This window comes from Heptranchias perlo, chromosome 7 (assembly GCF_035084215.1).
Source record: "Heptranchias perlo isolate sHepPer1 chromosome 7, sHepPer1.hap1, whole genome shotgun sequence".
Classification (NCBI taxonomy): domain Eukaryota; kingdom Metazoa; phylum Chordata; class Chondrichthyes; order Hexanchiformes; family Hexanchidae; genus Heptranchias; species Heptranchias perlo.
This window is the reverse complement of record NC_090331.1, coordinates 96,783,552-96,809,822: the sequence shown is the minus strand read 5'-3', so window position 1 is coordinate 96,809,822 and position 26,271 is coordinate 96,783,552. Positions and strand designations below refer to the sequence as shown.

The 26,271-nt window shown below is 42.9% G+C and overlaps 1 protein-coding gene across 5 annotated transcripts in view; it reads right to left on the bottom strand.

Annotated features, from left to right (window-relative positions):
* pcnt (pericentrin) overlaps positions 1–26,271 on the bottom strand; it is a 314,588-nt gene that overhangs the window by 26,672 nt on the left and 261,645 nt on the right. For all 5 annotated transcript variants that reach the window (XM_067988139.1, XM_067988140.1, XM_067988141.1 and 2 more), the window contains 4 exons: positions 25,573–25,847; positions 20,847–20,946; positions 3,710–3,886; positions 2,944–3,182 (listed from right to left, as the gene is read on the bottom strand). In XM_067988139.1, coding sequence (XP_067844240.1) covers positions 2,944–3,182; positions 3,710–3,886; positions 20,847–20,946; positions 25,573–25,847 — 791 coding nt within the window. The remainder of the gene's footprint in view (positions 1–2,943; positions 3,183–3,709; positions 3,887–20,846; positions 20,947–25,572; positions 25,848–26,271) is intronic.

The window sequence follows — 26,271 nt, the reverse complement described above, 5'->3', positions numbered from 1 at the left end:
ATCCGACTAAAAACAAGGACATATAAGGTAGCCAAACTTAGTGGGAGGATAGAAGATTGGGAATTCTTCAAAAGACAGCAAAAAGTAACTAAAGGATTGATTAAGAAAGGGAAGTTAGATTATGAAAAGAAATTAGCAAAAAATATAAAAACAGATAGCAAGAGTTTCTATAGTTATATAAAAAGAAAAAGGGTGGCTAAGGCAAACGTAGGTCCCTTAGAGGATGAGACCGGGAAATTAATGGTGGGAAACATGGAGATGGCAAAAATGCTGAACAAATATTTTGTTTCAGTCTTTACAGTAGAGGACACTAAGAATATCCCAAGACTGGACAAACAGGGGACTCTACGGGGGGAGGAGCTAAATACGATTAAAATCACTCAGGAGATGGTACTCAGTAAAATAATGGGACTCAAAGCGGATAAATCCCCTGGACCTGATGGCTTCCATCCTAGGGTCTTGAGGGAAGTGGCAGTAGGGATTGTGGATGCTTTGGTGATAGTTTTCCAAAATTCCCTGGACTCAGGAGAGGTCCCGGCAGATTGGAAAACTGCTAATGTAACACCGTTATTTAAAAAGGGTAGTAGGCAGAAGGCTGGAAATTATAGGCCAGTTAGCTTAACATCTGTGGTGGGTAAAATTTTGGAGTCTATTATTAAGGAGACAGTAACGGAACATTTAGATAAGCATAATTTAATAGGACAAAGTCAGCATGGCTTTATGAAGGGGAAGTCATGTCTGACAAATTTGCTTGAGTTCTTTGAGGATATAACGTACAGGGTGGATAAAGGGGAACCAGTGGACATAGTGTATTTAGACTTCCAGAAGGCATTCGACAAGGTGCCACATAAAAGATTATTACTTAAGATAAAAAATCACGGGATTGGGGGTAACATTCTGGCATGGGCGGAGGATTGGTTATCGAACAGGAAGCAGAGAGTTGGGATAAATGGTACATTTTCGGATTGGCAACCAGTAACCAGTGGTGTTCCACAGGGGTCGGTGCTGGGTCCCCAACTCTTTACAATCTATATTAACGATTTGGAGGAGGGGACCGAGTGCAACATATCAAAATTTGCAGATGATACAAAGATGGGAGGGAAAGTAGAGAGTGAGGAGGACATAAAAAACCTGCAGGGGGATATAGACAGGCTGGGTGAGTGGGCGGAGATTTGGCAGATGCAATATAATATTGGAAAATGTGAGGTTATGCACTTTGGCAGGAAAAATCAGAGAGCAAGTTATTTTCTTAATGGCGAGAGACTGGAAAGTACTGCAGTACAAAGGGATCTGGGGGTCCTAGTGCAAGAAAATCAAAAAGTTGGTATGCAGGTGCAGCAGGTGATCAAGAAAGCCAACGGAATGTTGGCTTTTATTGCTAGGGGGATAGAATATAAAAACAGGGAGGTATTGCTGCAGTTATATAGGGTATTGGTGAGACCGCACCTGGAATACTGCATACAGTTTTGGTCTCCATACTTAAGAAAAGACAGACTTGCTCTCGAGGCAGTACAAAGAAGGTTCACTCGGTTAATCCCGGGGATGAGGGGGCGGACATATGAGGAGAGGTTGAGTAGATTGGGACTCTACTCATTGGAGTTCAGAAGAATGAGAGGCGATCTTATTGAAACATATAAGATTGTGAAGGGGCTTGATCGGGTGGATGCAGTAAGGATGTTCCCAAAGATGGGTGAAACTAGAACTAGGGGGCATAATCTTAGAATAAGGGGCTGCTCTTTCAAAACTGAGATGAGGAGAAACTTCTTCACTCAGAGGGTGGTAGGTCTGTGGAATTTGCTGCCCCAGGAAGCTGTGGAAGCTACATCATTAGATAAATTTAAAACAGAAATAGACAGTTTCCTAGAAGTAAAGGGAATTAGGGGTTATGGGGAGCGGGCAGGAAATTGGACATGAAGCTGAGTTCGGATCGGTCAATGCCCTGTTGGGTGGCGGAGAGGGCCCAGGGGCTGTGTGGCCGGGTCCTGCTCCTACTTCTTGTGTTCTTTAGATTTGTGGTTGGGATCAGATCAGCCATGATCTTATTGAATGGCGGAGCAGGCTCGAGGGGCCGATTGGCCTACTCCTGCTCCAATTTCTTATGTTCTTATGAAATTGACCTCATGTCTGCAAAAAGAGTGTCCAAGGGTCAGCATGTAAATGAGGAAGAGGGGGCTAAGGATAGATCATTGTGGGACTCCAGAGGTAACGATGCAGCGTTATCTCTGGAGAGAGGTGTGGTGCCCAGAACTGTACACAGTATTCCAGATGTGGTCTAACCAGGGCTTTGTATAGCTGTAGCAAACTTACTCCCCTTTTATATCCTAGCCCTCTAGATATAAAGGCTAACATTCCATTAGCCTTTTTGATCAATTTTTGTACCTGACCACTACATTTTAGTGATCTGTGTACATGGACCCCTAAATCTCTTTGGACCTTCACTGTCGCTCCCTTGTCACCATTTACAAAATATTTGGATCTATCCTTTTTTGGTCCAAAATGGATGGCGTCACACTTATCTACGTTGAAATCCATCTGCCACAGTTTTGCCCACTCGCTTAATCGATCAATGTATCTTTGTAATTTTATGCTCCCGTCTACATTACTTACTTTCCCACCTATCCTTGTGTCATTGGCAAACTTGGACATATGGCTCTCTATTGTGTTATCTAAATCATTAATAAATATAGGGGTGAATAGTTGAGGCCCCAGCTCAGATCCTTGTGGGACACCATTAGTCATTTCCTTCCAATTCGAGTACATACTCATTATCCTTACTGGAAGCTGGGTGGTCAGCAGTTTAGTGGGAATGGAGCCAAGAGAGCAGGAGGTGGGAGGAGAAGGGCTCGGAATGGACATGAGGAGAAATGGAATGTTGTTTGAAAGCAGATGTCTTTACCCCAAATTAAAAACAGCTTTGACATCAATTTAAAAAAGAATTCATACCTGGATATTGCAATGATCACTCTAATTGTAGAACGGAATTTTGTTAATGGACGGGAATGCCGGGTGGGCATGTGGAGGTCTGTGGGAGAAGGGTACACTCCCATGCGTGCAATTAGACACAGAGTTGCCTGCTCGCATTCCTGGAATCCCCCTAAAAGCAGCAACAGGTACTTCTTCTGGTACACCAAAGCCTTCCTGAAGCTTTCTGCTCGGAGGTACTTGCCATAAAGCCGCTGCATCTGCACACAAAACACGGCAACATTCAGATATTGTTCATACAGTACAAGGGCAAAGAATCCGCTACCTGCATCATGAAAAGTTTCTTAAATCACAAAGGCTAACAAAACTTTGGAACATGTTTTCAAATGTAAAAGGGGATCTCTGAAAATATTTCTCAAAACAGCAGCAGATTACTACGTCTATGCAGTTCAAAATGAGCATCATCAATCAAGACAATGAGGCCAGCTGACAGCAGAGACAGAGAGTTAAAACCAGCAACACATATTGATAATTGTGATTTATGGGACAAAGTATGCAGTTCCAGTTATTGAGAACAAACCAAATTTCCCCAGAATATGATCTTAATCTGGGAAAACAGCGATATTTTCAAGCAAAGAAACTGGTAACTTGAATTTCTCCAAACAAGTTGGAGCTGGAACATTTGGATATGTTTCTACCCTTACAAAAGGTTCTAGGATTTTTCAGAAATGTAAAAAGATTGAGGTATTACTGAGATGTGTGGACTCAAATCTCCTTAATTACTCACCTTCATGCTGGAGGAGTCAACAAGGTCATGTCGCAGAGGTCGATTTTCAATCTCTGCCGTCACTCTAGCCAATTCTGATTCAGCCTCTTTTAAGGCATTCTGTAACTGGATTCTTTCCTTCATCCAACTTGTCCTTTCAGAATTCAGGACTGAATCTGCATTGTCAACTGGTTTCTCCTAGAACACAAGATCACACGGCAATGACAAAGATAGAAATGGCAAGTGGCGGTGCTGATATAAACTAAGTTGTGCTATTCCCCATCATGGAAAGAATATGGCCTTGTTATAGGTGTTTCAAAAGGTGCTATGTAGAACTAAAAAAACAAACATGTGCCTAGCTTGAGTTTTAGCCCCAAAGCTACACTTCAGGCTTTATTCTTTATTTTAAGAATACAAAAACCACCAGCAAAGTTAAGGTATAAATGACTTGAAATGATGAAAGGAAATCAAGACCTGAATAAGGAATGCTCATCAGCGGGCAAGAACAAGTACGAGAGATCATAAAAAGGATTGAGAGATAAAGCAACTCATGATAGAAATAAAAAATAAAGATGGCAACTAATCATGTCCATCAGAAATATCTCGAAGTTCTTCACATTCAAAGTATGACTTTGAAATGCAGTGGCTAGTTTGTAGTCACCTTTATATTTCAGTTAATTCAGGTTCTTGGTTGCAAAAATGGACTGAAGTTCATAAGATAAAAATTGAGTTTCTGAATTTGTAGGATAATTTACACCAAAGTGGAACATAATGACACAGTGTTCATCATCAATCCCACCTGTACCTGCTCCACAAGCTCCTGCCTCTGCCTGTAACATAGGAACAGGAGGAGGTCATTCAGCCCCTCGAGCCTGTTTTGCCATTCAATTAGATCATGGCTGATCTGTATGTTCTCCATTTACCCGCCTTGGTTCTGTAACCCTTAATACCCTTGCTCAACAAATATCTATCAATCTCAGTTTTGAAAATGTTCAATTGACCCCCAGCCTCAACAGCTTTTTGGGGGAGTTCCAGATTTCCACTCCCCTTTGTGTGAACAAGTGCTTCCTGACATCACCCCTGAACGGCTTAGCTCTAATTTTAAGATTATGTCTCTTGTTCTGGACTCCCCCACCAGAGGAAATAGTTTCTCTCTATCTATCCCATCAAATCCTTTACACCTCTTATACACCTCGATCAGATCACCCCTTAATCTTCTATATTCAGGGAATATAAATCCGATGCAACCTGTCTTTATAATGTAACTCTTTCAGCCCAGTATCATTCCAGTTAATCTGCGCTGCACCTCCTCCGAGGCCAATATATCCTTCCTTAGGTGCGGTGTCCAGAACTGAATGCAGTATTCCAGATGGGGTCTAACCAGAGCTCTGTACAGCTGTAACTTAACTTCCACCCCTTTGTATTCCAGCCCTCTTGAGTTAATGGCCAACATTCCATTAGCCTTTTAAATTATTTTTTGTACCTCTCCACTAGCTTTTAGTGATTTCTGTACTTGGATCCCTAAATCTCTCAGCTCATCCAGTTCCTAGCTTCTCACCATTTAGAAAATACTCTGATTTGTCTTTCTTAGGTCCAAAGTGATGACCCTACACTTTCCTACATTGAACTCCATCTAAAACAGTTTTGCCCACTCACTTAATCTATCAGTGGCCTGTTGAATACTCCCCGCTGCACTATTTACTGTGCCACCTAAACTTAGTGTTGTCAGCAAACTTAGAATTACGCCTCTCTATTCCTTCATCCAAGTCATTTATAAATAGTGAAAAGCTGAGGCCCCAGTACAGATCCCTGGGGGACACCACTAGTCACTTCCTGCCAATTTGTGTACATACCCATTATCCCTACTCTCTGTCTCCTCCCTCCTAACCAATTCTCTACCCAGGTCAATAGGTTACCTCCAATTCTGTGTGCCCTCATTTTTGTTAACAGTTTCTTATGTGGAACCTTATCGTATACCTTCTGGAAGTCCGCATAAACAATATCCATAGACACTACCTTATCTACCACGTTAGTTACCTCCTCAAAAAATTCAACTAGGTTCGTTAGACATAACTTAACTTTTACAAATCCATGCTGGCTCTCTCTGATCAGCTCATGTTTGTCTAAGTGCTCAGTCACTCTGTCCCTAATAACAGATTCTAGTAACTTCCCCACAACAGACTTTAGACCAATAGGCCTATAATTTCCTAGTTTATCTCTCTTACCCTTCTTAAATAATGGAGTGAGATTGGCAATTTTCCAATCCAAGGGGACAATTCCCGAATCAAATGTTTTGGAAGATCATGACTGGAGCATCTACAATTTCCTCACCTTCTTCTTTTAATACCCTGGGGTATCTCAGATCCTGGAAATTTGTCTATCTTTAGTCTCATTAGTTTCTCCATTACCATTTTTCCCACTTATATTAAATCTAGTAAGTTCCTCCCCTTGATTTATTTTTAGTTTTCCTTATATCTCTGGTATTTTATCCTCATCCTCTGATGCGAAGACCAATACAAAGTATTTAACATGTCTGCCATTTCCTGATTTCCAATTACAATATCACCTGAGTCTGTCTTTAAGGGGCCCACATTACCCTTAGCCACCCTCTTTCTCTTAATATGTTTGTAAAAACCTTTAGTGTTGTCCTTGATATCCCTCACAAGCTTTTTCTCATATTCCCATTTTGCAGCTCTAACTGCTATCTTTGTATCCCTTTTCTGCTTTTTATATTTCTTCTAGTCCATGGGATCTCCACTGTTCTTTGCATTTCTGTAAGTTCTTTCTTTTAGTACCATACTATCTAGGTCTTTTGTTGACCAAGGTTGTTTACATAAGAACATAAGAAATAGGAGCAGGAGTCGGCCATACGGCCCCTTGGGCCTGCTCCGCCATTCAATCAGATCATGGCTGATCTTCGACCTCAACTCCACTATCCTGCTCGATCCCCATATTCCTTGATTCCCCTAGAGTCCAAAAATCTATTCATCTCAGCCTTCAATATTTTCAATGATTCAGCATCCACAGCCCTCTGGGATTGAGAATTCCAAAGATTCACAACCCTCTGCGTGAAGAAATTCCTCCTCATCTCAGTCTTGAATGGCCGACCCCATATCCTGCGACTATGCCCCCTAGATCTAGACTCTCTAGCCAGGGGAAACAATCTCTTAGCATCTACCCTGTCAAGCCCCCTCATAATCTTGTGTTTCAATGAGATCACCTCTCATTCTACTCAAGCTTTCTTCATAGGACAACCCTCTCATCCCAGGAATTAATCTAGTGAACTTTCACTGCACCGCCTCTAAGGCAAGTATATCCTTCCTTAGATAAGTTTAATTACACAAGTTGAGCTCTTGCCACTTAGGGGTATGTACAGGTCTTGTATTCTACCTAATACTTCTTTGAATACCTCCCACTGTTCATAAAATCATACAGCACAGAAGAGGACCATTCAGCCCATCGTGACTGTGGTGGCTCTTTGAAAGAGCTATCCAATTAGTCCCATTTTCCCATTTCTCCATAGCCCTGAATTTATTCCCCCTTCAAGTATTTATCCAATTCCCTTTTGAAAATTACTATTGAATCTGCTGCCATCACGATTTCAGGCAGTGTATCCCAGATCATAACAACTCACTGATTTAAAAAAAAATCTAATTTCCCCTCTGGTTCTTTTGCCAATTACCTTAAATCCATTACCTCTGGTTACTGACCCTTCTGCCACTGGAAACAATTTCTGCCCATTTACTCTATCAAAACTCCTCATAATTTTGAACACCTCTATTAAATCTCCCCATAACCTTCTTTGCTCTAAGGAGAACAATCCCAGCTTCTCCAGTCTCTCCACATAACTGAAGTCGCTCATCCCTAGAACCATTCCAGTAAATCTCCCCTGCATCCTCTCTAAGGCCTTGACACCTTCCTAAAGTGTGGTGCCCAGAATTGGACACAATACTCCAGTTGGGGCCTTAGCAATGATTTATAAAGGTTTAGCATAACTTCCTTGATTGCTTTTATACTCTATGCTTTTATTTATAAAGCCAAGAAGCCCCTATGCTTTTTTAATAGCCGTATCAACTTGTCCTGCCACCTTCAAGGATTTGTACGGAGACACCTGAGGAAAGGCAATATAATGCATCACTTCACACTTCTCGGTGTTGAATTTCATCTGCCATGTGTCTGCCCATTTCATCAGCCTGTATGTCCTCCTCAAGTCTGTTACTACCCTCCTCACTGTTTACTACATTTTCAAGTTTAGTGGTATCTTCAAACTTTGAAATTATGCCCTGTATAGCCAAGCCCAGGTCATTAATATATATCAAAAACAGCAGTGGTCCTAATACTGACTCCTGGGGGACCCCACTTTATACTTCCCTCCAGTCTGAAAAACAACCGTTCACCACTACTCTCTGCTTTCTGCCCCTTAATCAATTTCGTATCCACGCTACCACTGCCTCCTTAATCCCATGGGCTTCAACTTTGCTAACAAGTCTATTTATCAAACAGCTTTTGAAAGTCCATACACACACCATCAACCCCACTATCCTCATCAACCCTCTGTTACTTCATCAAAGAACTGTGCCGAAACTGGGTCCATTTCTAACTGTCTCTGACCTGATGTAACATTAATTAGTTTCCAGTGGAGAGGGCTGCTATTCCGCTCAAGTTTGCGTTCAGAATCTGACTCTACAATTTTAATTAGGTGCCTGCTCTATCATGTTGTTAAGGTGCTTTTCTCCATGTTTGCCTTCATACGAACATACGAATTAAGAGCAGGAGTAGGTCATTCGGCCCCTCGAGCCTGCTCTGCCATTTGATAAGATCATGGCTGATCTGATTGTGAGCTCAACCCTACTTTCCCGTCTACCTACTATAACCTTTAACTCCCTTGTTAATCAGGAATCTATCTAACTCAGCCTTAAAAATATTCAATGACCCTGTCTCCATCGCTCTCTGGGGAAGGGAGTTCTACAGACTCATGAACCACGGAGAAAAAATTTCTCCTCATCCCCGTCTTAAATGGGAGACCCTTTATTTTTAAACTGTGTCCCTGACTTCTAGTCTCTCCCACAAGGGGAAAAATCCTCTCAGCATCTACCCCTTCAAGTCCCCTCAGGATCTTATGTGTTTCAATAAGGTCACCTCTCATTCTTCTAAACTCCAATGTATTAGGCAAGCGTGTAAGAAAGGCATAGTGGTCTTAATGGGGGACTTTAACCTTCACATAGATTGGGAAAAGCAGACTAGCAACTATTAGAAAGGTAGTGAATTTCTTGAGTGTGTCCGGAATAGTTTTCTACAGCAGTATGTCCTAGAGGCAACAAGGGGGCAAGCCATACTAGATTTAGTAATGAGTAATGAACCAGATTTAGTTTTACGGCTTAACTGTACGCGAACATCTATCCAATAGTGAACATAACATGATCGAGTTCAATGCAGTGTTTGAAAGGGAAAAAAGTGAGTCAGCTGCTAAGATTCTAGACTTGGGTAAGGCCGACTTCAATGGGATGAGACAGAGACTGTCCACAGTAAACTGGGCAAATCTGTTAATGGGTGAAACGACTGATGATCAGTGGGAAATGTTTAAAGAAACATTTAACGTGATACAGGATCGGTTTATACCCCTGAGGGGCAAGAACTCTACTTGCCAAAAAAAACAGCTATGGACAACTAAAGAGGTTAGGGACAGTATAAGACTTTAGGAAAGGGTATACAAAAAGGCAAAAAATGGCACAGATCCTTGCAAATGGAAAAGATACAAAGATCAACAAAGGGTCACAAAACAGATAGTAAGAGCTACAAAAAGAGAGTATGAAAAGAAACTAGCAAGGGATATCAAAACCAATACGAAGAACTTTTATAGTTACATTAGGAAAAAGAGGGGGTCAGGAGCAGTGTTGGCCCCTTAAAAACTGAAAGTGGGGATATTGTCATTGACAATGGGGAAATGGCGGACATGTTGAATAATTACTTTGCATCAGTATTTACAGTAGAAAAAAAGTGGATAGCATGCCGGAATTCCCAAGAAAACTAATATTGAATCGGGGACAGGGACTCGATAAAATTAATATAAGTAAAGCAACAGTAATGAAGAAAATAATAGCACTAAAAGAGTGACAAATCCCCAGGACCAGATGGTTTCCATCCCAGGGTTTTAAAGGAAGTAGGTGAGCACATTGCAGATGCCCTAACTATAATCTTTCAAAGTTCTCTAGATTCAGGAACTGTCCCTCTGGATTGGAAAATTGCACATGTCACTCCGCTTTTTAAGGAGAGAGAGGGAAACCAGGGAATTATAGACCAGTCAGTCTAACATCTGTTGTGGGGAAAATGCTGGAGTCTATAATTAAGGATAGGGTGACTGAACACCTCGAGAATTTTCAATTAATCAGAGAGAACCAGCATGGATTTGTGAAAGGTAGGTCGTGCCTGACAAACCTGATTGAATTTTTTGAAGAGGTGACTAAAGTAGTGGACAGGGGAATGTCAATGGATGTTATTTATATGGACTTCCAGAAGGCATTTGATAAGGTCCCACATAAGAGACTGTTAGCTAAGATAGAAGCCCATGGAATCGAGGGAAAAGTACGGACTTGGTTAGGAAGTTGGCTGAGCGAAAGGCAGAGAGTAGGGATAATGGGTAGGTATTCACATTGGCAGGATGTGACTAGTGGAGTCCTGCAGGGATCTGTCTTGGGGCCTCAATTATTCACAATATTTATTAACGACTTAGATGAAGGCACAGAAAGTCTCATATCTAAGTTTGTCGATGACACAAAGATTGGTGGTATTGTAAGCAGTGGAGATGAAAACATAAAATTACAAAGCGATATTGATAGATTAGGTGAATGGGCAAAACTGTGGCAAATGGAATTCAATGTAGACAAATGTGAGGTCATCCACTTTGGATCAAAGGATAGAACAGGGTACTTTCTAAATGGATAAAAGTTAAAAACAGTAGATGTCCAAAGGGACTTGGGGGTACAGGTACATAGATCATTGAAGTGTACATAGATCATCAAGAAGGCGAATAGAATGCTGGCCTTTATATCTAGAGGACTAGAGTACAAGGGGGCAGAAGTTATGCTGCAGCTATACAAAACCCTGGTTAGACGCACCTGGAGTACTGTGAGCAGTTCTGGGCACCGCACCTTCGGAAGGACATATTGGCTTTGGAGGGAGTGCAGCGAAGGTTTACTAGAATGATACCCAGAAGTCAAGGGTTAAGTTACGATGAGAGATTACACAAATTGGGGTTGTATTCTCTGGAGTTTCGAAGGTTAAGGGGTGATCTGATCGAAGTTTATGAGGGGCACAGATAGGATGGATACGAAGGAGCTTTTTCCCTTCGTTGAGGGTTCTATAACAAGGGGACATAGATTCAAGGTAAAAGGCGGGAGGTTTAGAGGGGATTTGAGAAAGAACTTTTTCACCCAGAGGGTGGTTGGAGTCTGGAACTCACTGCCTGAAAGGGTTGTGGAGACAGGAACCCTCACAACATTCAAGAAGCATTTGGATGAGCACTTGAAATGCCATAGCATACAAGGCTACGGACCAAATGCTGGAATATGGGATTAGAGTAGACAGGGATTGATGGCCGGCGCGGACACGATGGGCCGAAGGGCCTCTATCCGTGCTGTATAACTCCATGACTCTCTATGACTCTAAGATATTAAGGGGAACAGATAGGGTGGATAGAGATAAACTATTTCCGCTGGTTGGGGATTCTAGGAGTAGGGGGCACAGTCTAAAAATTAGAGCCAGACCTTTCAGGAGCGAGATTAGAAAACATTTCTACACACAAAGGGTGGTAGAAGTTTGGAACTCTCTTCCGCAAACGGCAATTGATACTAGCTCAATTACTAAATTTAAATCTGAGATAGATAGCTTTTTGGCAACCAAAAGGTATTAAGGGATGTGGGCCAAAGGCGGGTATATGGAGTTAGATCACAGATCAGCCATGATCTTATCAAATAGCGGAGCAGGCACGAGGGGCTGAATGGCATACTCCTGTTCCTATGTTCCTATATAGGCCCAACTTATCCAACCTTTCCTCATAAGATAACCCCCTCATCCCAGGAATCAGTCGAGTGAACCTTCTCTGAACCGCCTTCAAAGCAATTATGTCCTTTCTTAAATAAGGTGACCAAAACTGCACACAGTATTCTGATGTGGTCTCACCAATGCTCTGTACAATTGTAGCAAAACATCTCTACTTTTATATTCCATTCCCCTTGCAATAAATGACAACATTCCATTTGCCTTCCCAATCACTTGCTGTACCTGTATACTAACGTTTTGTGATTTGTGTACTAGGACACCCAGATCCCTCTGTACCTCAGAGTTCTGCAATCTCTCTCAATTTAAATAAGATACTTCTTTGCTATTCCTCCTGCCAAAGTGGACAAGTTTACATTTTCCCACATTATACTCCATCTGCCAAATTTTTGCCCACTCACTTAACCTCTCTATATCCTTTTGCAGACTGCTTATGTCCTCTCCACAACTTACTTTCCTACCTACCTTTGTGTCATCAGCAAATTTAGCAACCATACATTCGGTCCCTTCATCCAAGTCTGAATCCAGGTCTTTGAAATTGAAAAAGGAGGAAATAAAAGGGCTTTCTGGTATGTGTTTAAGAGATGAGGTGGCCGAGAAGTTAAGGCGATGGACCTCTAAATCCACTGTGCCCTGCACACATGGGTCTGAATCCCATCCTGGTCGTTATTGCATTAAAAGGTTCATCAGTTGTTCTACCTGTTAACAGTTCTGCCCAGTCTACTGTGATCAATTTCTGCCTCATTCCTACACAGTCAGCCTAACCTAAATTTAAAACCTTGGTTTGTAACTCACCCTTGTAGAAATGAACATCTTTACTTCTACTTGACCATCGTAATTGACCTATCTTAAAACTAAAAAGAACTGCAGATGGAAAAAAGACCATTGGAACTTGTATGCTAGTCACAAGTTAATCACATCAGGAGGTGCTAGTATCTGTGATTAGCTGAAACAATGGAAAAGCAGAACTGGTCAGCAGATGACTCCTGATCACATTAACCGTCCGGGCTGAGTGAGACATCTCATGTTCTTCTGAGATGCCGAGTAGGAAACAAAGGTTAACTTGATCAACAGCCAAGTCAGAAAGCAGACAGTATATACACTGCCTGATAAGGGAAGACGAAACTGGGAAGGTGCTAAACCACGATTGTGTTGATGGTTCAGAGTTCGCGTGACTGAGAGGAGTATTAAAACGCACATGAAGAAGCATCTGGTGCAGAGACATCAGCGAAGGACATGGAGCTGAGGAAAGCAACATTACGCCCTCTGCCCAGGGACTAAATGGGTAATATGGCTCAGATCTCTGTGTATGCTGTTGCTTAGACGTTAAGTGTGTCAAATGTTTGAACTAGTAATTAAGAAAAATTACTGCGAACCATATTGGTGTCAAGACCGAATCTATCTTACACCCTCTCCCTCTCAAACATAATATCGAATTCAATCATGTTATAGTCACTGTTAGCTAGGTATTCCTTTACTGATAGACTGTTGACTAATTCTGGCTCATTACTCATCACTAAATCTAGCATGGCCTGTTCTCTTGTTGTTTTAAGAGATATCATTCCAGAAAACTGTCTCGAATTCAATCAAGAAATTTGCTTCTCCCAGTCGACATGAAAATTAAAGTCCCCCATTATAACCACTGTTATTGCAACAAACTTCTCTGATCTCAGTGTTTATGCATCCCGCTAATTTATCACTGCTATCAGGAGGTTTGAAGATAACTACCAACAAAGTCTTGCATCTTTTTCTATTCCTTAATTCTACCCAGAGCGTTTCTACTGCTTGTTCCCCTGCACTGATATCCCTTCCTTTCAATGCTGCAATAGTGTCCATTAGCACTGCAACTCTTCCTGCAGCACAGTCAGAGAGGCTGTTGGCTCAATTTACTCCTCAAAGCTTAGTTATACAATGTCTAAGTTCTTCATTCTCTCTTAACAAATGCTTAACAAGAGCTGGTGAACCCTGCGCAGGACCGTGTAGTAAGGAGGAGGAAAATTATCTAGCTGTTCAGCCATTCAGCAGCATCAAATTTGCAGGGTACTGAATGTCTCCCCTTTTCAATTTGATAACTCATAAGTGAAGTCTTGAAGTTGATCTCCCTCATGTGGAAAACTTTCTCCGAGGCTGGTGTTTAATATACCATTTCTAACACTCAACAAGAGAGTTGGGTTTTGACACACTAGATATTTTGACATTTTCCCCTGGATCATTGTCTGAAAACAGAACTCCATACATATCAAATTTCATCCATTACAGAAACTCCTAAGACATTAAAATACTATTTTTAAAAAAACACAGGGAATTCCCACAAATTATGCTCAAGACCAAGGAGAAATTGTCCAAGTTGGATGTTTTCTGGACTTTCTCTGAAGTACTTGAGTAGAAACTTGATTGAGCTCTCCAATGAAATAATGGAGAGTTATGAAGATAGTGCAATTTATGTTGTGTATATGGACTTTCAAAAGGCATCTGATAAAGTGCTACATAATAGACTTGTTAGCAAAATTAAAGGGGCAGCGGCAGCGTGGATACAAAATTGGCTAAAGGACAGAAAGCAGAGAGTAGTATACAGTGGTGTTCCCCAGGGGTCAGTATTAGGACCACCGTTCTTTATGATATATATTAATGACCTGGACTTGGGTATAGAGGCTATAATTTCAAAGCTTGCAGATGATATGAAACTCCAAAATGTAGTAAACAATGTGGAGGATAGTAACAGGCTTCAGGAGGACGTAGACAGGCTGGTGAAATGGGCAGACACATGGCAGATGAAATTTAACACAAAGAAGAGTGAAGTGATGCATTTTGGAAGGAAGAATAAGGAGAAGCAATATAAACTAAATGGTTCGATTTTAAAGGGGGTGCAGGAGCAGAGAGACCTGTGGGTGCACATACACAAATCTTTGACGGTGGCAGGACAAGGTGAGAAGGCGGTTACAAAAAGCAAATGGGATCCGTGGCTTTATAAATAGAGGCTTAGAGTGCAAAAGTAAGGACGTTATGATGAAACCTTTATAAAACACTAGTTAGCCCCAGCTAGAATATTGTGTCCAATTCTGGGCACCACACTTTAGGAAGGATGTCAAGGCTTGAGAGGGTGGAGAGGAGATTTACTAAAATGGTACCAGGGATGCGGGACTTCAGTTATGTGGAAGCTGGGGTTGTTTTGTAGATAAATTCAGCAGTAAGTCTGTGTCACTGTGTATTCGCAGGGCATGGTTAGGGTGGAAGCTGGAGAAGTGGAGCATCGTGAGGTTGTCCGTGGGCTTGCGGTAGAGTGAGGTGCTGAGGTGCCCGTCTTTGATGGAGATTCGTGTGTCCAAGAACAAAACCGATTCTGAGAAGTAGTCCATGGTGAGTTTGATGGTGGGATGGAACTTCTTGATGTTATCGTGTAGTCTCTTCAGTGATTCTTCGCCGCAGGTCCAAAGGAAGAAAATGTCGTCGATGTATCTGGTGTATAGCATTGGTTGGAGGTCCTGTGCAGTGAAGAAGTCGTGCTCGAACTTGTGCATGAAAATGTTGGCGTATTGGGGTGCGAATTTGGTCCCCATGGCTGTTCCGTGTGTTTGCGAATACACAGGATCTGCTCAGACGAGGAGGAACGCGATGGACACCTACAGACGCTGAAAGACGCCCTCGTAAGAACGGGATATGACACTTGACTCGTCGATCGACAGTTCCAACGGGCCACAGCGAAAAATCGCATAGGCCTCCTCAGAAGACAAACACGGGACACAACTAACAGAGTACCCTTCGTCGTCCAGTACTTCCCCGGAGCGGAGAAACTACGCCATGTTCTTCGCAGCCTTCAACATGTCATCGATGACGACGAACACCTCGCCAAGGCCATCCCCACGCCTCCACTACTCGCCTTCAAACAGCCACCTAACCTCAAACAGACCATTGTTCGCAGCAAATTACCCAGCTTTCAGGAGAACAGCGTCCACGACACCACACAACCCTGCCACGGCAACCTCTGTAAGGCATGCCAGATCATCGACACAGATACCACCATCACACGAGAGGACATCACCCACCAGGTACATGGTTCATACTCCTGTGACTCGGCCAACGTTGTCTACCTCATACGTTGCAGGAAAGGATGCCCCGGAGCATGGTACATCGGCGAGACCATGCAGACACTGCGACAACGGATGAACGGACACCGCACAACAATCGCCAGACAGGAGGGTTCCCTCCCAGTCGGGGAACACTTCAGCAGTCAAGGACATTCAGCCTCCGATCTTCGGGTAAGCGTTCTCCAAGGCGGCCTTCGAGATACACGACAACACAAAATCGTCGAGCAGAAATTGATAGCCAAGTTCCGCACCCATGAGGACGGCCTCGACCGGGATCTTGGGTTCATGTCACGCTACATGTAACCCCACCTGACGTAGAGTCATCCAGACTCAAGTCGTAGTTGGCTAATTCTGCATACACAGATGCAGCCGGATCTGTTGCGGTTTCCAGCGAAAAAAAGTTATCTGTTTTTAATACAACTGGTCATTCTCTCTCTCTCTCTCTCTGTCTGTCTGTCTTTCTGATTTGACCCCACCTCAGTATTCTTGGATGTAATGTTTCCGTGATTAACCTGTCTGAACACCATTCACGCCTTTGATTGCTGTGATTATCTCTCTGCCGAGGTGTGATAAAGGGCAGTTAGAAAGATTATCTGTAATCACCAGGCATTGTTCTCTGACTACATATGCGGTGCCTTTATGCAACTCCTCACTCACCTGACGAAGGAGCAAAGCTCCGAAAGCTTGTGATTTCAAATAAAGCTGTTGGACTATAACCTGGTGTTGTGTGACTCCTTACCTTCATATACTAAAACAGGCTGCCATCCAAAATGGCAGATGGGGCACAGAAAATGGGGAAACAGCTACTGTTAATTCTGGAAGGAACCATCATTCATGTAGTCTCCTCAGCTCTGCTGAATATAACATTGTCCTCCTGGAAATGCAACTCTTTTTTATAAAAGCAATGAGGCATGGACAAAATGACTGGAGGTAGAATGAAAGTCTTGTACACAGAAGTTATGCCATACTGAAAGTGTGAAGAATGCCATGCCCATGATGGGTAACCCTCATTTACTGGACTTCGATATGCAAATGAATGATGCCAAAGTGTTAACCAATAATATTGGAAGTGAGAATGTAGGTGTACTAGAAGATAAAATGGAATAATTATTAGAGCTAACTTTTTTTTATTCGTTCATGGGACGTGGGCGTCGCTGTCAAGGCCAGCATTTATTGCCCATCCCTAATTGCCCTTGAGAAGGTGGTGATGAGCCGACTTCTTGAACTGCTGCAGTCCGTGTGGTGACGGTTCTCCCACAGTGCTGTTAGAAAGGGAGTTCCAGGAATTTGACCCAGCGATGATGAAGGAACGGCGATATATTTCCAAGTCAGAATGGTGTGTGACTTGGAGGGGAACGTGCAGGGGGTGTTGTTCTCATGTGCCTGCTGCCCTTGTCCTTCTAGGTGGTAGAGGTCATGGGTTTGGGAAGTGCTGTCGAAGAAGCCTTGGTGAGTTGCTGCAGTGCATCATGTGGATGGTACACACTGCAGCCACTGTGTGCCGGTGGTGAAGGGAGTGAATGTTTAGGGTGGTGGATAGGATGCCAATCAAGCGGGCTGCTTTGTCCTGGATGGTGTTGAGCCTCTTGAGTGTTGTTAGAGCTGCACTCATCGAAACAAGTGAAGAATATTCCATCACACTCCTGATTTGTGCCTTGTAGATGGTGGAAAAGCTTTGGGGAGTCAGGAGGTGAGTCACTCGCCACAGAATACCCAGCCTCTGACCTGCTCTTGTAGCCATTGCATTTATGTGGCTGGTCCAGTTAAGTTTCTGGTCAATGGTGACCCCCAGGATATTGATGGTGGGGGATTCGGCGATAGTAATGCCATTGAATGTCAAGGGTAGGTGGTTAGACTCTCTCTTGTTGGAGATGTTCATTGCCTGGCATTTGTCTGGCGCGAATGTTACTTGCCACTTATCAGCCCAAGCCTGGATGTTGTCCAGGTTTTGCTGCATGTGGGCACGGACAGCTGCATTATTTGTGGGGCTGCGAATGGAACTGAACACTGCGCAATCATCAGTGAACATCCCCATTTCTGACCTTATGGTGGAGGGAAGGTCATTGATGAAGCAGCTGAAGGTGGTTGGGCCAAGGACACTGTCCTGAGGAACTCCTGCAGCAATGTCCTGGGGCTGAGACGATTGGCCTCCAACAACCACTACCATCGTCCTTTGTGCTAGGTATGACTCCAGCCACTGGAGAGTTTTCCCCGATTCCCATTGACTTCAATTTTACTAGGGCTCTTTGGTGCCACACTTGGTCAAATGCTGCCTTGATGTCAAGGGCAGTCACTCTCGCTTCAGCTCTGGGATTCAGCTCTTTTGTCCATGTTTGGACCTAATGAGGTCTGGAGCAGAGTGGTCCTGGTGGAACCTAAACTGAGCATCAGTGAGCAGGTTATTGGTGAGTAAGTGCCGCTTGATAGCACTGTCGACAACACCTTCCATCACTTTGCTGATGATTGAGAGTAGACTGATGGGGCGGTAATTGGACTGGATTTGTCCTACTTTTTATGGACAGGACATACCTGGGAAATTTTCCACATTGTCGGGTAGATGCTAGTGTTGTAACTGTACTGGAACAGCTTGGCTAGAGGCGTGGCTAGTTCTTGAGCACAAGTCTTCAGCACTAGAAGCTGGGATGTTTTCGGGGCCCATAGCCTTTGCTGTATCCAGCGCACTCAGCCGTTTCTTGATATCACGTGGAGTGAATTGAATTGGTTGAAGACTGGCTTCTGTGATCGTGTGGATATCGGGAGGAGGTCGAGATGGATCATCCACTCGGCACTTCTGGCTGAAGATGGTTGCAAACGCTTCAGCCTTGTCTTTTGTACTCATGCGCTGGACTCTGCCATCATTGTGGATGGGAATGTTCACGGAGCCTCCTCCTCCCGTTAGTTGTTTAATTGTCCACCACCATTCACGACTGGATGTGGCAGGACTGCAGAGCTTTGATCTGATCCGTTGATTGTGGAATCGCTTAGCTCTGTCTATAGCATGTTGCTTCCGCTGTTTAGCATGCACGTAGTTTTGTGCTGTAGCTTCACCAGATTGGCATCTCATTTTTAGGTACGCCCAGTGCTGCTCTTCTACACTCCTCATTGAACCAGGGTTGATCCCCTGGCTTGTTGGTAATGGTAGAGTGAGGAATATGTCGGGACATGAAGTTACAGATTGTGCTGGAATACAATTCTGCTGCTGATGGCCCACAGCACCTCATTGATGCCCAGTTTTGAGCTGCTAGATCTGTTGTGAATCTATCCCATTTAGCACGGTGGTAGTGCCACACAACATGTTGGATGGTCTCCTCGAAGTGAAGACTTTGTCTCCACGAGGACTGTGCGGCGGTCATTCCTACCGATACTGTCATGGACAGCTGCATCTGCGACAGGTAGATTGGTGAGGATGAGGTCAAGTAGGTTTTTCCTCTTGTGTTGATTCACTCACCACCTTGCCAATGTTTGATTCTCTGAGATTTAATGGGCTCCAGAGTCAACGTTGAGGACTCTCAGGGCCACTTACACCTGACTGTATACCACTGTACCGCCAGTGGGACAGGACATACGTGAGGATGGTGATGGAAGAGTCTGGGACGTTGGCTGAAAAGGTATAATTCTGTGAGTACAGCTCTCCCAATTTTGGCACAAGTCCCTAGTTAGTAAGAAGGACTTTGCAGGGTTGACTGGGCTTGGTTTGCCCTTGTCGAGTCCGGTGCCCAGTGGTCCGGTTTTATTGTACAACTGAGTGGCTTGCTGGGCCATTTCATAGGGTGATTAAGAATCAACCCGGAGTCACATATAGGCTAGACCGGGTAAGGACGGCAGGTTTCCTTTCCTAAAGGACATTAGTGAACCAGATGGGTTTTTACAACAATCCGGTAGTTTCATGACCACCATTGCTGATACTAGTTTTTCTTTATTCCAGATTTTATTTGTTGAATTTAAATTTCCCAGCTGCCGTGGCGGGATTTGAACTCACGACTCCAGGTTATTAGTCCAGGCCTCTGGATTATTAGTCCAGTAACATAACCACTATGCTACCGTACCCGTACTGTGGAAAAAGACTTGGTTCTAAAAGAAATATAGAAAAACTCAAGGTGGCTAAGTCGCCAGGGCTTAATGGCATGCACCTAAACTGTTGAAAGATGTGAGAGAAGAGATAGCAGAGGCTCTGGCCACAATTAGTCAATCCTCCTTAAATATGCAAATTATGCTATGGGACTGGAAAGTGGCTGATGTAACAACTTTGTTCAAGAAGGGAGAGAAGATGAACAGGGTAACTATTGACCAGTTAGTCCAACAGCAGTTGTGGACAAGTCCTTAGAATCCATAATTCCAGATAAAATTAGAAACCATTTAGAAAATGTATAGGTTAATCAAGGACAGCCACGGAGATGTGTTAAATTTGTTGAACGTGGCTTGCCTTTAAGAATAGTTTTTTGTAGTGACCCATAAAGGGAATGTAGCAGATGGAGTTTCAGAAGGCTTTTCATAAAGTGTCTCACAAAAGATTTTGGTAGAAAATTTCAGGTATATGGTATCAGCGAAAATGTAGCAGCATAGATTGAAAACAGAGTTAGGGTAAATGGGTTTTGCTTCAATTGGAGAAGGGTTGGATGTGGAGTACTCCAAGGGTCAATGCTGGATCCACTTTTATTTTGCTTCATAACCAAAAACAAGCTTTGATGAGCATAGGATGTACGAGTTTGAATTCTGCACTCTGCACCATACAAGGTGGCAACAGTGAGGTGCCCTACAGAAGGGAGAAAATAACTGGGAATATCTTTTCTACATATATACAAATCAGGGGATTAAGGATGTTTGCAACAAACAAACTTACTGTGGCATGAAACTTTTAAATTGAACACTTTGCTAGTGATTTATCCCATTACATGATGATCCAATTGTGGTGTACACTGACAAATGAATAAGGAAGAAATCAGAGACATCTTGATGTCTCACATCCACCCATTTCTACTTAGTCACTCATAATTTTGGATGCCTTTTACCTCACTTACCTGTGCGCTGAAAAGAAACTGCTGCGATTCACAGTTTGATTGTATCAAGGTCCGTAACAGATCTCTTATATCTTCAGTCTTTATGTGACCTTCCTGTCCCCTAGGAAAAGAGGAAGGGAGTTATCAAACATTGTTTCATCATATGTGCCTTCAAATAAACTGGCACTGCACATTTTACTTTCCCAAAAAAGTGAGTTACGTATTACTTTTACTAATTTATTCCACTCTAAAGTGCTTCTCTATTGCTCTGATCATCACTAAAAGGTCTTCCTTTAGTTGGGTAAGTTATCTATAGTTCAGTTCAACCAGAGGGGTCGATGGAAGGAGGGTGGGAGAGAAGGAAAGGAAAAAGGGGAGAAGGGAAAGGAAAAGGAAAAAACCCACGACCTCTACCACCTAGAAGGACAGGGGCAGCAGGCTCATGGGAGCACCATCACCTCCAAGTCACACACCATCCCGACTTGGAAATATATCGCCGTTCCTTCATCATCGCTGGGTCAAAATCCTGGAACTCCCTACCGAACAGCACTGTGGGAGAACCCTCACCACACAGACGGTGGCGGCTCACCACCACCTTCTCAAAGGCAATTAGGGATGGGCAATAAATGCTGGCCTTGCCAGCGACACCCACATCCCATGAATGAATGAATAAAAAAAAGGGCAGGGAAGGAGAAGGGAAAGGAAGAAAGGAAGTGATACCTTCCTAAGGAAGAAAAAATTGCATTTATATATGGAATGGCCTCAGACATGCTTAGGCCTTCACAAACTGCTTGAAAGCCAATGAATTGCTTTGTGAACTGAAGTCACTATTGTTATATAGGCAAATGTAACAGCTTATTTGCATACAGCAAGGTCCTACAAACACTAATGAGATGAATGGCCACTTAATCTGTTTTGGTGCCTTTTGTTGAGGGATAAATGGGATCCAGGACCACAGAGCTGAGAGAGGCCAGTGGAGTGAGAAATGTGTGGAATTTTAGCCTCAACAGAAGTTCAGCACTGAGGTGAAGCTGGACAGGAGCTTTCTTTTCTGTAATCAATACTTGTGTGAAGTGAGTAAGTGGAGTTTAATTCATGCAAGAGTTTGGTGCCAGTGGGAGCTCAAGCTCACACTATCTACATTTTTAAATTAGGCAGACACAGACGGATGGCAGTGCAGGGCACCCTTGTGATACACCTCGAGAACAATATGTCGGCCATTATGGAACCTCAGTGCACCCATGGGCATCACATTTGCACTAAACATGGGAAAATTGAGTGTCTGAAGTAGAGGATCTCTGTGTTCCAAGAGCAATTAGCCACATTGCAGCATCAGTGTGCAAGATGTTTCTGGATTTAACTCTCCAGGATGTAGTCACTCAAGAGGCAGTGTGAGACAGTTCAAGGGATAGGGCGGGAAAGTGGAGTTCAGGTAGCAGATCAGCCATGATCTTATTGAATGGCGGTGCAGTCTCAAGGGGCCATATGGCCTCCTCCTGCTCCCATTTCTTATGTTCTTTGACACAGATAGTGCAGAAATAGAGAAGTTGTTGATCATCCACCTTGGGTAGGGTGGGGGGGGGGGGGGGTCAGGACTCAAAGGTGCGGGGAACCCCCGAGTTACCGGAACAATCCTATACATAGTGTTGGACAAGAATAAATGACAGGTGACTGGCTCAGAGGAGAGTGGTCCGGAGCAATATTCTGAGTATTCAGAATTCCTTTGGTGAACCAGGAACAGCCAGCACAGACGTGTTAATGGCAAGTGTTTGACAAATTTGGATAGATAAAGGGAATGCAAATAGATGCTGTGTATATGGATGTTCAGAAGGCATTCAATAAAGTGTCTCACAAAAGGCTCGTTAGAAAAATTTAAAGGTGTACTGTATAAGAAGAAATGCAGCACCATAGATAGAAAGTTGGTTGACTGACAGGAAATGAGTCAGGATAAATTAATATTGCTCCAATTGGAGGACTGTAAGCAGTATACCCCAAGGGTCAGTACTAGGTCCAATTTCATTCTCTGTGCACATATAGATGATTTGGACTTGGACATGGACATAGACATAGAAAGCGCAACTTTGAAATCTACTGACAAAACAAAAGTATTGCGTTTAGCAAAAAGAGAACTGTAAAAACCCGAGGAAGAGTTTATGACCATTTTCCACAGGAAGGATTTGAGGGAATAAAAAAGTTCTCTAGTTACTTTTAAACGTTGGGATTTTAAAGCAAAGTGTATTCACACAAGTTTAATAAAAGCACAAAGATAAAAGATGGCTAAAATACTAATGAGCTAGGGTTGGATGTAGTTTCCCCAAGGACTGTAAATAATAAGCAATTCATTAGCCTGTCTCACTAAACACTTCACATCCACTGTATTCAGTAGTCTCTGGTCCCGGGCACTCGGGCAGGATGGTGTGGTAGACCTTCCTTGCTGAACAGAAAGTGATAAAAACAGAGACAGGGACACAACACAGCTCGTCAATCAGGTCTAGCAGAGGCTACAAAGTCAGTAAAGGTTTAAGTAAAAGCTGTGAGAGCAACCTTTTGACAGGCTCAGAAGGAGAATGCAGGAGGGTTGTTAAGAGTTATTTTGTTTAAGCCAAGCAAGGCAACATACTGATGTAGGAAAGTATAGCATGATCATTATTTTTATATTATTGTGCAAAGGTGTACTGATTGAATTAAGTTAATTTGATCATAATTGTTGCTCTGTATGTTCACTTCCTGTGTAACGCAGCTTAAGGTATCCCAAGTTTTTTCTTGGTACATCTTTGAAAAGATTGAATAAGTATTACATAGAATTTACATCACAGAATTTGATCATTTGGCCCAACAGGTCGATGCTGGTGTTTATGCTCCACACGAGCTTCTTCCTACTCTATCACCATATCCTTCTATTCCTTTCTCCCTCATGTGTTTATCTAGCTTCCCCTTAAATGCATCTATGCAATTTGCCTCAACCACTCCATGTGACAGTGAGTTCCACATTCTCGCTACTCTGAGTGAAGAAATTTATCCTGAATTCCTTATTAGATTTATTAGTGACTGTCTTATATTTATGGTCTCTAGTTTTGGACTCCCCCACAAATAAAACATCTTATCTACGTTATCCCTGTCGAACCCCTTCAACACTTTATAGACCTGTGTCAGGTCACCTCTCAGTCTTCTCTTTTCTGGAGAAAAAAGCCAAGTACATGTGCCAATGATACAAAAATTCAGTACAAATCACAAGGTGATACTACTGTTAATCCCCTCGGTTATGCAAGCACGTAGTTAGATATTGGGTACTGGTCCATTCCTGAAAGCAAGATGCTCAGACTGCTTATGGGAGTGGCTACCAACATTGCACCCAAGAGAACATCTAAGGTAAGACCCATTAGTAACAAAAACAGATGGATGAGCAAAATGGGAAGACGTGAAAGATACAATTTAATGTGGATAAGTCATTTGGGAGGAAAAATAAGGAATGGGAGAATATGGTCAATGGAAAGACACTGAAAGGTGTGGATGAACAGAGAGATCTAGGGTTTAAATACATCATTCCCTGAAAGTGAGAGTGCAGGTAGAGAAAGCCACAAAAAGGCCAACATCATTTTGGGTTTTATAAATAGGGGCAAAGAGTACAAGAAATAATGAGAAATTTGTGCAAAACATTGGTTAGAGCACATTTAGTGCACTGTGTGCAGTTTTGGGAACCCCATTATAGAAAGGAGATTAAAATCTTGGACAGCGTACAGCATATTTATTAGGATGATGCCAGGGATAGGAAACTATAGTTATGAGGCGAGACGAGATATTGTGACTATTTCCACTGGAGCATTGAAGGCTAAGAGGAGATTTGATAGAGGTTTTTAAAATTGTAAAGGGTTTGAATAGAATGAGTAAGGAAAACTATTTTCTCTGGTTAGGGAATCAGTGACAATTTAATACTATCACTAAGAGAGTAATGAGAGAGGTTAGGAGAAATGCCTTTCTGCAGCAGGTTGTTGGAGAATGGAACACTTTGCCACACAGGGTGGCTGTAGAAACCACTGCTTCTTTTAAGGGAAAATTTGATAAATGTTTGAACCAGAGGAAGATACAGGGATGAGAGAAGAAAGCAGGGAAGTGGGATTAGTTTTGCATTGGTTTAGCAAAGAGGTCAGCTGTAATGATTCTAAAGAAACTGTTAGTTAATTTAGCCCGACAACTAATCACTTCACACTTAACCACTGTTTACCAGAATTGAGCATGGCTGAATTGGTGCAGTGAACAAACTTGACCGAATGGCCTTTTTTATCTTAACTCGTGTTATAACATTTCCACCCAACAAATTAGCTGCACTTATTTGGTGCAAGAACTCAAGTTCTCTCAGTTCTGGACAGCTGAGAGTAGGATATTTCGCTGTCTGTTGAAACTGTGCTAGAGTGCACAGACTGGCTAGAATGGAGCAGAGGTTTACAGATAGCCTAGCCCAGAGCTGTTCACTGCACTAGACCTTTTAACTCAATGCAGTGGCTGTTTCTTTCTTAAATATAAAAGCACTGTTCTCACTCAGTAGCACACATTCAGGATTGGCAACTTGGATCCAAACCAGGGGAAAGTTCAAAAACTAGACCAGAAGGAAATATCCAATTTGCAGTGTCTATACTTTGATAAACCTATATAAAAAGCAAAGTTTACGGTGAGTTTCAAATCTGCCCAAATTGTGCTTACTGTTTAGTGCTTTTCACACACACTCCCTCCTCCATGTGCAAACACATACCCGTGTTCAGTTCTGTGAAGCAACTCTTTAAGCCGGACGGTCAACAGCAGGAATTTCTGCCGTGCGCTCTCCAGGTGCTGCTGGACGTTTAGTGCATTGCCTTCGATACTGTGGGTGGTGGCACTCTGACTGTATTTCATTGGGATAGTTTCAAGCTCTCCTCGCTGCCGCTTGCGGGTCACAAGTTTGCGCTCCTGCTCCTCCAAGTCTGCAAGCATCTGTTGCAGTTCTCGTATCCGCTGTTGATCTCGCTGGTGTTGTAACTCCAGCTCATGCTGTTTAGGAGTCAGATAATTAAAAGACAAAGTGAAAGAAGTGCAACAGCAGCTACAACCATGGTGCTTGGCTAATCAGAACACATTAATCATGAAACACCGGCGATGGTTGATAAAATGTTTATACATTTCCCAATATGAAATGCTCTTTGGCCCTACTTTTCATTTGCAGATATTCCCCATTATCTACATTTGGAGAGTTCTGAATTCTCTGCCCACTGCAGATGCTCAAAGACTCGGATGTTGCTAGCTGGTGTACCAGGATACCCTAAGAATTAAAGGCCTTAGCATTAACATTACATTTATTGTTGTGGTGTATTTACAAAGTGGATTCGTTAATGGCCTCTAATCTCAAACTGATGGCTACAAGGGTGCCCACATGAAATGAGTTGGGCAGTCTCACTCCACTTCCAAGTAGGCATAG